Source organism: Pecten maximus, chromosome 10 (assembly GCF_902652985.1).
Source record: "Pecten maximus chromosome 10, xPecMax1.1, whole genome shotgun sequence".
In the NCBI taxonomy this organism is placed as follows: Eukaryota; Metazoa; Mollusca; class Bivalvia; order Pectinida; family Pectinidae; genus Pecten; species Pecten maximus.
The window spans coordinates 17,412,081-17,427,864 of record NC_047024.1 but is presented as its reverse complement, the minus strand read 5'-3'; the positions used below and the strand labels follow the sequence as shown (position 1 = coordinate 17,427,864).

Sequence of the window (15,784 nt, the reverse complement as noted above, 5' to 3'; positions counted from 1 at the left end):
TTTTACAATACGTAGTGGTGTCAAGGAGGAATAATCAAAGATTAGGGATATTCAGAAAAAAAAATCCCAAGAATATTTAATTAGAAAGTCTGACATGCAAATGCCGTACTAAACCCATACTAAAATTGATTTTGCAGACAGCAACAATTTTTTCAACATTTTCAAACAAGAGATCCCAGAGAGATCTTGGTACCCACCATTGAATGATCTTTATTGGTTTGATGTAAAGGGGAACCTACACATGTAGCTTGAGGAATATCCTCCAGTACTTTTGAAGTATCTAATTAATGACAGTCATACCCATACAGACCTTTACCAGGAACTTTTCATAGATATCTGATTAATGACAGTCATACCCATACAGTTCGTTACACACTTCAATTGTTTGTGTAAAACAGCTTCAGTTTCGAGCATAATATATAATTTTTTTATGTCCATGGAATAATATCCATTAAATATAAACTCCTTTTTTTTTGACTTCGAATCTATCTTTGATCAATGGTAAAACGGCTGTGGAAATGGTGCAACAATGAAAGCTTCTTACACAAAACATATGTAGGTCATGCCAAATGGTGCCTCAAGTATTTTTTTGAACTCCTGAAACAGTACCTCCAATGCTTTATATGTACTGAAGAATATCTTTTTATATATAATGAAAAATCAATTCTACACATTGATAGCATGTTCAATGTTTAAAAGCATTTCCTCGCCCCAATTGGAACCATAAGCTACAAGGCTAACTAATTATACCTCATAAAAAAATCCAAAACAAAATGGCAGCACAGTTTGTTCTATGTAAAAGAGAATGAAGACTACTTAGCTAAACATCTGACAACATGGGCAAATAAATGTAAAAATATAGCTCGATTGGCAAAGGAGGCATAGTTAGCCTGCAACAACTTTAGTGTGTGAATAGTGATGGCCTAAGTGGAGTTTCATTTAACTGCTGATGGAAAGACAGACAGACAAATATAGAAACAAACATAGAAAGACAGACAGACAGACAGACAGAGGTATTAACAGACAAACATAGAAAGACAGACGGATAGACAGACTGAGACGTACAGACAGACAGACAGACGTATAGACAAAATGATTCCACTATACCATCTTTGTAGGGATACATTGAGACAGAAAAAGAAGAATATTGAAATAGAACAATGTCATCAATACCAAGAAAAAAATCTGATGTTTTCTATTTAATTTCCTGTAGGAATCATTACCACAGGATGAGGAAAGATAGGAAGAATAAGAATATATAATAATCAATATTACAAGTTAATGTGCTGAATCTTTGACAAAGTCAACATGTATATTGTTTTTATCTGATCTAGACAACACATCAGCGAATTGCCATAACAACCAGATTTAGATTGGTAATAAAATTCAACCCGCATAAAATCCAAATGTTTCAGAGACGTATTTCTTGTCCTTTTGACTTTGGAATTGAAAGCACAAGGCATATTATGTCTGGTTCAATCTCTTATCTCTCAACATACTAACACCTTTGACATGGTCCAAGTCTCACCAGACACTATCCATAACAGTATTCAAGGGAATGTCCGACTGTCAAACAAATCTACTGGGGGTCACACATGTACAGTGGTCCGACATATCCAAATGTTGTGGGATCACTGGTAATGGGTATATACCTACAGAGGTGAGATTCGTGCCTTCCAAAAAAGGAGGAAAGTATATCAGAAAAGGAGGGAAAATACTAACCCTACCTGTAAAAAAACATCATTTTGGGGCTTTTTCAGACCAAATCCAAAGTTTTTTGTGTTCTGGAAACCGAGTCAAAAAAGAGGAAATCCTCTTAAAAGAGGAATAATCTCTCATCCCTGTGCCTATCATAGCAAAATTCATCACAACCCAACCTCATGATTATACAATAAAAGATTAAGTTCATATTCATCAGCTTATTACTAAATTGAAACCTGTTTTTGGAAAAACTGATATTTGACATTTGATGCCATAAATGCAGAAATTTTTAGATGCGAAAGATAAAATGGAAATAGTTTTGCATTTCATTAAAAGGAAAATATCTAATTTTGTTGATGCATCTGATTATACGAGGTTTCAAAGAAGAGGCGCAGTGGGCCTGCTTCTAATCCAAGTTAAATTATGTAGATGCGAAGCTGATTAAATAAATTTTGGAGTCCTTCATTAGGCCTCTGATCTCTATAACCTCATTTAAAGATTTTAATACATTTGACCCTTGAAAATAGATCAGAGTCACTCATTAATTAGTTAAGATATATGTGGAATTAAATGGTTTGAAGTTAGTGGTGTTTGATAATTCAAACTTTTAATTCAAAATGTCTCTTACATATATGTGAACAGATACATGTACAATAAACTGACAAAGAGAAAATGATAGTACATATGTTTTTAATTGGTATTATTTAGCATAAAGAGTATTCATTACACTAGCATCCTTTGTACAGCTTAATTTGGCATTATACAGAAGTTTAATACAATATTCACTGTCGTGTACCCGTTCGGGAATAGTCTTTCCAAGATGGCAGACCTAAACGATTACAAAAAAGTCTGCGTGCGCTTCAAACTACAAAATCACTCAAAATCTATATTTTACCATTTAGTTCACAAAAAAACTGTAAATCCTTCAAAAACTGGGCTAACTGTTAAACTCAGCATCGAGACACAATTCACCGGGAGGTTTTGTTCATATTGAATGATTAAAACAACCTACTGTTTATCTTTATTGTCAGAAAGCCTCCCCGATGACATCCACTATTAAGAGATATGATGATCCTACTTCTCTTATATTTACATAAACAAAGGAAAACTATTCTGTTTATACATTACGGAATGGTCTTTAAGAATTCACAGCAAGCTCAGCAGAAAATATATTACAGATGAGTCCCAAGTGATAGCAAAATGGGAAATGTCTAAGAAGAGGTTCAAAATGTTCCATGTAGAAAAAAAAACTTAGGTGTGAGGTGATATTCAAACATCTATCATGCAAGTTAACTGTGTGGTAGGTACAAAACCAAATTAAACTAAATTCATATTTTTTCATCCTCTGTTTAAGTGGAGGAAAAGAGTGGGCCGACCCAGAACATCCTCCGACATATACATCAACATCCTTCCTTACTACAATGTCCACTTGTCTGCATGTATATGTGTATTGCATGTTTCAAATGTGATGTCAACAAACATATAATCATTTTATGGTTTTTATTCTTTTAATACCACATCGATACTTTATCCTTTTACTGAAACATTTCAGGTATCAGAGAGTTAGCCGTTATCAGGTCGAGTGACATCTGTAAAAATCGGTCTACCTATAGTTATATATACGTATATGTCATTGAAATCATTTCTTTACTGCTAGCTTCCTATAAAAACAGTTTATTAATAGGATGGTACAATCTACATAAGTAATTAAAACAGCAAGATTTGAAGTACAACAGATCTCCAAGCATCCTGTTTTATTTTTTCTTTCATCATAATAATAATAAAATATTTAAGAGGTGATAAGTCATTTATCAGAACACCACCCCATACATACAATGTTAAGATTATCTATCATATGCCTTACCATTTTAGGATATATTTTGGTCCCAGCAAACATTAGGTCTATTTACAATGCCATAAAAAACCTTTAGAGACTTATCACATGTCACTCTTTAGCTTACATTTAAATGTTCATACAATACAGATCGGTTTATCTGATTTCAATCCTTTCAAAATTAATGGTCATATAAAGAAATAATTTCTCAAAATAAAACTTGCTTTGTTAATTTCTGATCATTTAAAATTGGTTGAATTCTTTATCAACAGGTAAATGTACGACATTTTGATAACAAATGAAGGGAGCGATATTTAGACCTTGTGTACTAGACACGTCTGTGATGTTATGTCAACCTGAAATCAAATTGTAACTTACTGAACCATGACAGTATATATAATAATGAAACACTACAGCAACCTTACCCATAACTCCGTGACCGGTGGTTCAAGAAATTTCTTAACATATTCTCCTCCTGAAATGTCAGGTTGTCATCAAAAGAGGATTTAATCCTCGGAATAAAACAACATCAACATGTCGCCATCATACCCACGTAAGTGAGGACTGAAGTACTTCCTGTTTAAACACTGCAATATCTTTGTGTATGTATGGAAAGTTAATGGTTAGTTCACACACACATATATATAGCTTACTAACACAACAATCAACTTGTGGAATTTGTTAATGAAAATCCCGTGGAAAAGGGCGACTGGTAACTGATAAATAATCTTTAACTTTGTAAAGTGGACAGCTTGTTACAAAACACTTTTATTTGTTTTCACTTCCTTTATTATGTACGTCTAGACATGGGAACAAGATCTAGAGCTGTTTGGGACTTTGTGATGACCAACACTCTTCCGCCTGCATCTCTGTTACATGTACAAACACTGTGGCTTATTTTGCTCTTCAAAAACGTCACCCAAAATGACAAAACAATCAAGACAAACAATTCTATTGAACATTTCAGAATTTGACTATCAGTTAAACTGTCACTTACATTAACCTTATTATCTTCACAGATTTCACCTTAGAATAATCAGACTAAACAAGCGCTGCACAAGGTATACTGAGTATTGCTAAAGCAATATATGTCCCCTACCAGACCCTGCAGCTCTTACAGTCATTTACAAATGTCTGAAGTTTGATCCAAATCCCACAAGTAATAAAGCCTCTAGAGCACTGACAGTGATTTTCTGAAAATATTACTGGTGACCTTGACCCAATAACCCAAAAAATAAAATTTGTCTGAAAGATCTTTTATGAATGAATAAAGTTTGATAAAAATCCATCAAGGATTGAACGACTACAGTGCAGACATTGAATATTTTAAAAGTAACAGTGACCTTGACCTGTAAACCCTGCAACTGGGACTTGTTAGAGATCATACCATTGTCCTTTGTAAGTGTGTGACATTTTATCAAAATCTCTCAATGAAAGAAAAAGCTACAGCACTGACAAGGATTTTCTGGTAATAGTGACCTTGACCTTTATCCAACAACCCTGAAACTAAAACTTGTCTTGAGATGTTATGATCCTTTGTAGCTTTACAAAGTTAGATCAAAATCCCAAAAGGAATGAAACAACTAGAGAGCTGACGAGGATTTTCTAAAAACAGTAACGATGACTTTAACTTAATCCCAAAACTCCACCTTGTCCGTGATATTATAGCGCTGTATCATCGTTTGAAGTGGACCAGATTTTCTAAAAATAATAGTAACCTCGACCTTGAACTTCACCCAACAACCCCTAAACTTATACTTGTCAGAGACATTATGGTTCTTTATCATTGTGTGAAGTTGATAAAAATACATGTAACAAGACAGACAGAAAGGGAAAATATAGTTACCCTAGTTTCATGGGTCGGGGACTAAGAAATAAGTGACATGTACATGTGATATGTACTGAACACGTTCTAATAGGGTAGTTGTTAGGGTGATGTTAGTTGTTAGCAAGCTAGCAATCTAGGGGAAGTCCTGCTGTTTAGGGAAGTCTCAATCATCTAGATGTTTGATACATCAAGTGTTTCTTTAATCATGCTGAGTCAATTTTGATGGAAATCCATGCGTATAATAGAAAAAAAAAACACCATGAAAGTTGTTAGATAAAGGTATAAAATTCAATAGTCATGTCAAATCATAGCCGTTAGCAGCCTTACACACTGAGTAGCTTAATACAGTAACAGAAGGCTGTGGAACTCTGAGAAAAGGTCAGGTAAGACAGGAAGTCATTGTATACAGTGGGTCAACAAGACAGGAGCAGTAATTTTTGTGGTGATTTTGGTTTGGTTTGTTTTTGTTTAACATCCTATTAACAGCCAGGGTCATTTAAGGACGTGCCAGGTTTTGAAGGTGGAGGAAAGCTGGAGTACCCGGAGAAAAACCACCAGCCTACGGTCAGTACCTGGCAACTGCCCCACGTAGGTTTCGAACTCGCAACCCAGAGGTGGAGGGCTATAGTGATAAAGTGTCGAGACACCTTAACCACTCGGCCTTTTTGTGGTGATCTGATTTTAGCAGAATATATTACAACTTAAAGTAATGTTGTTTTTTTATCTTGCAAATTCTGTTTTCTATTATATCTTTGTGAATACTCATATTAATGTTAATTAAGCTTAACCAAATATATGTACACTTACAACATTAAACAAGACACTTTTCCTGAACATGCTTATCTCCCTTTGTGTAAGTTCCAGTGATAACAATACATTCCCAAATAAATTCTCTTGGAACTCATTACTAGATTTTTCCCTATTTTGATTGTATTCCCCTGGGAGTACTGGCGACATGCCAGCATCTACACAGGTATAGAATTCAACATGTGGGATGGTTCCATGTTGGCTGATAATCAGATTGAATCACAATAATGCCGATACATTTAAATATATCTTTTACGGTTTAAAAACTAAAACCTTTCAACAAACAGTATAATCTCTAAAAATCTATCCCGGAAAATATTGAAAGGGACAAGACATTGTTTACGTTATCAGAGAAATGGCACGCAATAACTTAAAGTGGTGCAAGTTTATAGTTTAAGACCAGGATGGAATATCATTGTAGACATGTAGATCTACAGAAGTACATTCTCTTCAACAGCAGAACAAACACAATTTTCTGTCATGCTTAGGACATGCCAACATCATTATTCCATTTCACTTAAGCATGGGTCCTGACAATTGTAGCAAAATTGCATTGTGGGATAGGGAGTTCCAGATGAGTTTGGACCTGGATTCCTTTTATACAGACATATAATATCCGGTATTAATTGTTCTCTGCCAAATTTGATCTAAATTCATGAGGTTTCAGGATGGAGTAAAAATAGAGAAAGAAGGAAATTATATTACAGACAACCCATTGTAGGTACATTGCTTCAAGATACCACCTTCGCTACTTGATGGAGTAGAAAGAAGAAGATTTTTAAAGATGACCCAATTTTTAACCTATTTGGCCCTGCTCCCTTATGCCCCTGTGGGTGCAGCAGCCCCATCAATTTCATCAATTCAGATCCCCATGTCCTAGTGTTGTCCCATGTCAAAGTTCAAGACTGGCCAAGTAGCTTTGAAAAAGATTAGAATGTAACAAGAGGCCCATGGGCCTTAATGGTCATCTGAACTAAACAGACCTTATATTTAGTACTATTGTAGTGTACATACTCAGTAGCAACAGTATAGTGGTATTGCCAACCATGGGGATTGTGCAAAAACTGCATGTTAGCCATGGTGGCCATCTTTGATTACTGAGTAACTCGAAAAATGACAACACTTAGTCAGGACCATCTCAGGATCATTTTGAGCAAGTTTGAGCTGAATCCCACTGGTGGAACTTCAGGCCAGGTGAGCTAAAAATTCAGACAACCGACAACGGATGGTATTCAGGCCAGTTGAGCTAAAAATTCAGACAACCAACAACGGGTGGTAATCAGGCAAGGTGAGCTAAAAATTCAGAGAGCCGACAACGGATGGTATTCAGGTCAGTTGAGCTAAAAATTCAGACAACCGACAACGGGTGGTATTCAGGCCAGTTGAGCTAAAAATTCAGACAACCAACAACGGGTGGTATTCAGGCCAGTTGAGCTAAAAAGGTTAATGCAAAATGACAGACAAAAGCCAATGACGTCATCATGAGTCCTCAGCTCAGGTGATCTAATAAGCTTATTTATTCCATACTTAAAATTCACTGTATAGGTCGGGACACTTAGTGCTATATCCTCCAGGATATCATTGTCTCTGATGACAGTATGACACAAGGAATGACAATGGATACCACGGACGTCTACAAATGATGTATGTAATATTAACATATACAGTCACACAGAAAACCCAGACTGAGTGTTTAGTAAACAAATTCTTTGCTATAGTCCGATCAGAATGACCTGTCATGTTGACTTTGATTAGCATATTGATTGGAGACGAGTCTATAATCATATAGGGAAATACGTGTATTGCATACATGTATATATGCAACAGTTTTAAATGATGAACAAGACCATTCACATTGATGAATCACTCGTGTGGTAGTACATTACTAAAGTATTGGTGACATTGTTATGGGCTCGAATCCTGTAGGGTATTTTTCCCATTATAACATATTTTTGTTTAAAATGTCATAACTGCATATTTTGTTTGTATTTTTACATTTTATTTTTTTTTTCAAGTAATGTCATACTTCTGGCAAGTTGACTAAAATATTGACATATCAGACCATGTTCAACATGATACCACGATCGAGAACATGTATGGTTTTACAAATTTTATTAATCAAAATACATAATACATTTGATAACCTTAACTATCCAAAGTTATTTGACATATAGTGATCAACGACTGCTGCTAGTTGTTGTTTTTTTAATTTTTATTTTACCTGTGCTATAGACACATTGAGTGTGTGACACAGAGACCAGGCTCAATAAGCTTAACTATATTGCATATTTTTGTAAGGCCTTCCACTGTTAGCTGATGGTCTGTATGTTAATTTGTGAATAATTTTAATACAATATGCAATATCGCATTGGAGAGATCAGTTTGCAGCCAAGTTACTCCACAACCTGTACATATGCATTACGTACTCAATGCACCGGGACATCAATTAACAGGTTGTCATACCTAAGCACAAATAGGATCGCCTACTTTGAATATTCCACAAAAAGGTCAACATGACAGGTCATTCATGTCAGACTGTATCTTTTATAAGAGTCATCAGTTTGGATAAATATACAAGAATATCTTTACAAAGCCAGTATACATAACAATACGAGTGTCATTGCAATGTTTTAAGACCAACTGGTCTCTTTGTCAAGCACTAACTGGCTATTTTTCCTTTTATTTCTAACAACTCTCTCGATAAACAATGTATTTCTTATCTGTCTTAAAATGCCAAAGTTGAACTAGAACAGGAATAGGTCAGAAAGGGCCTACATCTTCAATGCAGGGCCCTAATGATTTTAAGGTACTTAGGCTTCCTAATACTAGTAGTAACTGGTGGCTACCTAACACTAGTAGTAGCTAGTGGCTACCTAATACTAGTAGTAACTGGTGGCTATCTAACACTAGTAGTAACTAGTGGCTACCTAACACTAGTAGTAACTGGTGGCTACCTAACACTAGTAGTAACTGGTGGCTACCTAACACTAGTAGTAACTGGTGGCTACCTAACACTAGTAGTAACTGGTGGCTACCTAACACTAGTAGTAACTGGTGCCTACCTAACACTAGTAGTAACTGGTAGCTACCTAATACTAGTAGTAACTGGTGGCTACCTAACACTAGTAGTAACTGGTGGCTACCTTGTACTAGTAGTAACTGGTGGCTACCTAACACTAGAAGTAACTAGTGGCTACCTAATACTAGTAGTAACTGGTGGCTACCTAACACTAGTAGTAACTGGTGGCTACCTAACACTAGTAGTAACTGGTGGCTACCTAACACTAGTAGTAACTGGTGCCTACCTAACACTAGTAGAAACTGTTGGCTACCTAACACTAATAGTAACTGGTGGCTACCTTGTACTAGTAGTAACTGGTGGATACCTAACACTAGAAGTAACTAGTGGCTACCTAATACTAGTAGTAACTGGTGGCTAGCTAACACTAGTAGTAACTGGTGGCTACCTAACACTAGTAATAACTGGTGGCTACCTAATACTAGTAGTAACTGGTGGCTACCTAACACTAGTAGTAACTGGTGGCTACCTAATACTAGTAGTAACTGGTGGCTACCTAACACTAGTAGTAACTGGTGGCTACCTAACACTAGTAGTAACTGGTGGCTACCTAACACTAGTAGTAACTGGTGGCTACCTAACACTAGTAGTAACTGGTGGCTACCTAATACTAGTAGTAACTGGTGGCTACCTAACACTAGTAGTAACTGGTGGCTACCTAACACTAGTAGTAACTGGTGGCTACCTAACTGGACAACATGTGAGGCCACATGCTATTTAGATCAATATTTGTTTAGTATCAACAATACAACTAAGACAACACAACACAACACAATCTTTAAACTTCCAAAACAATCTAAATAGTGATGATCCTAATGTTCTGTTACTGATAGAAACATCCTGGTCCCCCTATTACATATCATGGAATGTAGATAGAAATACTTGTATACGAGCGATTGTTTGACTGACAGAGTGGCTCAGATGGGCTCAACCCGAAAACCTATGCATCATTTCCTCTTTGCAGTGTTTTGAATATAAATCACGCTACAGTATAATTGATAATATGCAAATGAGCTTTCCCTCAATTTAGGCCTCTTATGCTTTCAACATTGAAGCTAAATCTCCATTAATCAAGATGTTTTATTTAGCTTGTCAAACCACTAGTAGTATCTTTGTTATTTACAAGTTTTACATATCGTGCTTCTTGACAAAAACTCACACAAGTACACAGCAATTCAACAGTACAGAAAACAAGTGGTTCACCTTACTTCCAATATATCACGATACTGACAATTCTTTTCTCTCTCTAGTATTTTTTTTTTCCTCTATTTCCAAGAAATCTTTAAATATTAAATACATTCCCTCCAATAAATTATCAATCACATCCTGGAGTCTTTTTGTAAGGTCATTCTGAAATAAAATCCAGATGACATTTGATATCTTTTCACCAAAGCCTGTATCTTCCCATTCAATCAAATTTTAATTAGAATGTGGACCAAAAACTAAACAAACTATCGTATTTTTATATACCAATCAACATTATCTGAACAGTTCCTTGTAAACAAGAGGCCCATGGGGCCTGTATCGCTCACCTGGTTGGATTAGACCAAATGTCGAAATAATGTTCATATTCAATTTGTTTTATTTGTAAAACTCTAACAATGCTATATATGGTTATAGTGTGGGAATCCGAACTGCTTTAAAGATTAATGAAGTCCAGACTCTCTAAGGTCTGAAAGACCCCAAGAATTGTTTATAGAACATGCATTCATCACTTTATGACAAGTAGCGATTTAAAGGAATTACCTCTATTTCACCTATTGGGCCCCACCCCTTTGGCCATTCAGGGGTCAGAGTCACCATTTATGCAAAATCTGTTCCCCTGTTTCTGACCAAATTGGGTTCAAATCCATTCATAACTTGATGACTAATAGCGATTCAAAGGAATTACCTCTATTTCCCCCACTGGGCCCCGCCCTTTTGGCCCCTTTAGGGTCAGAGCCACCATTTATGCAAAATCTGTTCCCCTTCCCCCAAGGATGTTTCTGATCAAATTGGGTTCAAATCCATTCATAACTTTATGACTAGTAGAGATTTAGAGGAATTACCTCTATTTCCCATATTTGGCCCCGCCCCTTTGGCCCCTCGGGGGACAGAATCACCATTTATGCAAAATCTGTTCCCCTTTCCCCAAGGATGTTTCTGACCAAATTGGGTTCAAATCCATTCATAACTTTATGACTAGTAGTGATTTAAAGGAATTACCTCTATTACCCCTATTGGGCCCCGCCCCTTTGGCCCCTCGGGGGTCATAGCCACCATTTGTGCAAAATCTCTTCCCCTTCCCCCAAGGATGTTTCTGACCAAATTGGGTTGAAATCCATTCATAACTTTATGACTAGTAGTGATTTAAAGGAATTACCTCTATTTCCCCTATTGGACCCCGCCCCTTTGGCCCCTCGGGGGTCAGAGCCACCATTTATGCAAAATCTCTTCCCCTTCCCTCAAGGATGTTTCTGACCAAATTGGGTTCAAATCCATTGATAACTTTATGACTAGTAGCGATTTAAAGGAATTACCTCTATTTCCCCTATTGGGCCCCGCCTCTTTGGCCCCTCAGGGGTCAGAGTCACCATTTATGCAAAATCTGTTCCCATTCTGCCAAGGATGTTTCTGGCCAAATTTGGTCAAAATCCAATAAGAACTTTATGACTAGTAGCGATTTGAAGCAAATGTTGACGGACGGACGGACGACGGACGGACGACGGACGCCGCGCCATGGCATAAGCTCACCGGACCTTCGGTCCAGGTGAGCTAAAAAGTAACAGACATTGAAGCAAAATTTCAATCATTATAAAATAGAGCATTTATGGTATTATTTCATGGAATATGTATATAGGTCGGATTTGTACCTAAGCAGCTAAGCCTTGTTAGCTTCACAGTGGCCTTAGAATAGTTTCTTTTCATGAAAGACACTAAATCTTTACACAACAAAATTTATCAGATTCCCAAAAGAAAGTGTAACAATTAGTTTAAATTTCCTCTAATGTTATAATATCTCGACAAAACTGAATCAATTCATTTTCAGTCATATTTTTTTCTCCAATTTCAAATGATGATGAAGAGTGATAATGTGGTACTGGCGTCAATATCACAGCTGTCTCTGAAGGCTAAAAGACACGGAATAGCTCAACACACAGTGAGAATGGAAACAGCATTCTTCAGGGGGGCAATAATTGGAAACTGTGATGTTGTTGTGTGGGGACAAAGTTAGGATGGGTGGCTGATGTTGCTGTGATGTTTGGTGGCAGTAGGCCTTCACATCTTTTCATCCTGATCTGTGTGGACATTTACTAGGTAACACATGTGTTTCTACATCACAATATTATTTTCATCAACTAGAAAGGAAAAATTGTAATTAAAGTATTTCTAGACATCACAGGAGCTAAAGTTATAACTTTTTTCATTTGAATTGCCCCATAATGGATTTCTCACACTCTCAGCATGAAAACCTGTCTAACACATATGTAACAGGATAAATCAGTCCACACAAGTTTGAAAATGATATATTCTGCTTGTACAATGATATGGGTCATGAAATATACTCCTAAACATCATAGTAACACCTACAGGAACCATATAAAATATTTTTGACACAATCATTCAGAGTAAAATATATAATATGCTTGCTTTGAATATAAAGAAAACAAGTACTATTTGTAATGGGCAAATTAACAAATGTCCCCCAAACAGTATCCGCACTCATAAATAATGTAGTTGATATCAAAGCAGTGTTTGTGGTATCAAACCTCACATTTATACTAAATTTCATGATCATCAGTCGGACAATATGTCAACTTAGAGGACAGGAAATATCAGTCATTTTGTTGAAATATTATAGAAGTGACAGTTGTCCCATGAAATACCCACATACCTAATTTGATAGAAATCAGACAACATATAAATTTTGACCAATCAGAGGTCAGGAAATGGTGGCCATTTTGTTTAATCACAAAACAAATACTGTTAATCTTACATCTTTGGGGTAAAATAAAGTCTGAGTTCCAAAATTATGTTAAAAAGTCATCTGTTTAACAAGCATGCATGAAAATATTTGTAATGTTTGATATTGTTTTGTTAAATCTAATATATTTTTATCGATAGTTAAGGACAAGAATTACACAATTATATATCTCGTCTGTACCACTTATAGCAATTAATTTTGAAGCAAACTCCAAAATTCACTAAAATTTCAGTAATTTTTCCAAAAAGAAAAACAAAAAGACCCACACATAATGTATACATGGTGCTTCCATACTATTAATATAGACATACATTTAATTTATATATTGATGCATTGCAAAACCAATATAAAATTCTCAAATTTCACCTAAATATTTAACTAATTTTTACTGGGAAAAAAATCACTCTTTCTGAAAAGCGAAAGGAAAATAATCTAAAATATGATAGAAATATTTCCAATTTGGCAATAAACTAATTTGTAAATAACTGGAAAAGCAATAAATATTCTATATCAATTTTTCAAATTCTAAGGTTTTTAACCCAAAAAATTTTTTTTTTTTTTAAATTAAAAAAATTATGAAATATGTAGGGTGTGTTGACATGTACATACAACAATGCACTATATATTCCAGGTTTGGTTGAAATAACATTGATAATTTTGAGAAACAGATATAAATGCTTTGAAGGGAAATGTTAATGTTAACATTGCCAAGAGAAAAGTATCACTATATAATCACCATCTGAGTGCCACTTTCATTCATGCTGACTTCCTTTTTCAGTATTTTTTTCCAAGCAAACATAAACATTGCGAAAAATATATTGTGACATGATGACAGTTCCACCAAAAACTATTTCATCGAAGTTAAATAATTTTGAATATTTTGACTGAAATCTTGAATAATGAATGTTTCATGTATGGTCTAACTGTATACATTACAAAATCAAGTGAGATTTGTTTATCTACGTGTTAAGATAATTCCTTACTGAACTTTGGTAACTTGGGGCAGCAGTCCAGATTTGATATTAGATTAAAAAGCCTACGTAGATATATCACTGAATATATAAGTCTGAGTAATACATATTATCTCCATATCTGTTTCTCATCACCAACAACAGACAGACAATTATGCAAACATTTTATCTTCCAAATATACATACTGTCATTATATGTACATATTCTATACTATTGGGGATCCTTGTGCCTGTACACTCCAGACATATAAGTTCTTACTCTCACCTTCAATCTACATCTATATGCATTGTATACTTGCAGCCAATTATGCACATACAATGTGTCTACGTCTGCAGAAAAGTACGCCAGTTTTGTCGCAAGAACAACAAGCCCCGGACAAAATCAATTTCCTATAGCCAATCCTCTGTTCCTTCTTAACAAGCAACCCATGATAGCATCTCCTCTAATCACAAAGATTGCGTTAACCCTTAATTTAACATGGTTCATCACAAAGATTGTGTTCACCCTTAATTTAACATGGTTTATCACAAAGATTGTGTTCACCCTTACCCTAACATGGTTCATCACAAAGATTGTGTTCACCCTTACCCTAACATGGTTCATATCACAAAGATTGTGTTCACCCTTACCCTAACATGGTTCATCACAAAGATTGCGTTAACCCTTAATTTAACATGGTTCATCACAAAGATTGTGTTCACCCTTAATTCAACATGGTTCATCCCAAAGATTGTGTTCACCCTTAATTTAACATGGTTCATCACAAAGATTGTGTTCACCCTTACCCTTACATGGTTCATCACAAAGATTGTGTTCACCCTAGGCCTTACCCTAACATGGTTCATCACAAAGATTGTGTTCACCCTTAATTTAACATGGTTCATCACAAAGATTGTGTTCACCCTTACTCTAACATGGTTCATCACAAAGATTGTGTTCACCCTTAATTTAACATGGTTCATCACAAAGATTGTGTTCACCCTTACTCTAACATGTTTCATCACAAAGATTGTGTTCACCCTTACCCTTACATGGTTCATCACAAAGATTGTGTTCACCCTAGGCCTTACCCTAACATGGTTCATCACAAAGATTGTGTTCACCCTTAATTTAACATGGTTCATCACAAAGATTGTGTTCACCCTTACTCTAACATGGTTCATCACAAAGATTGTGTTCACCCTTAATTTAACATGGTTCATCACAAAGATTGTGTTCACCCTTACTCTAACATGGTTCATCACAAAGATTGTGTTCACCCTTAATTTAACATGGTTCATCACAAAGATTGTGTTCACCCTTACTCTAACATGGTTCATCACAACCTAAATAGTCACATTACCAAATTTGTACCTAAATAGTCACATTACCAAATTTGTCATTGAATCTTAAGCCTATAATAATATTTGTCTCAAAAAGTTGAGTACAGCAAAACGTGTTTATAAAGAATCCCACAGGACCAGAGAACAGTTTGTTGTTTCTGAAATTCATTATAGGATTATAAAATACACTGTCCTATGTTGATTTGATCATACCTGTCTGGCAATAAGCCCATAATATCAAATTGACATTTGTTAATAATATCTCATTCGCTAGTGA

General features: G+C 35.6%; 1 protein-coding gene across 1 annotated transcript in view; it reads right to left on the bottom strand.

The window, feature by feature from the left end:
* Positions 1 to 4,092, bottom strand: part of LOC117335465 (rho GTPase-activating protein 39-like) — a 151,511-nt gene extending 147,419 nt beyond the window's left edge. The window contains exon 1 of the mRNA XM_033895477.1: positions 3,961 to 4,092. Within this exon, the coding sequence (XP_033751368.1) occupies positions 3,961 to 4,001 (41 nt within the window). The 5' untranslated portion in view covers positions 4,002 to 4,092. The remainder of the gene's footprint in view (positions 1 to 3,960) is intronic.
* Between the last annotated feature and the right edge of the window lie 11,692 nt (positions 4,093 to 15,784).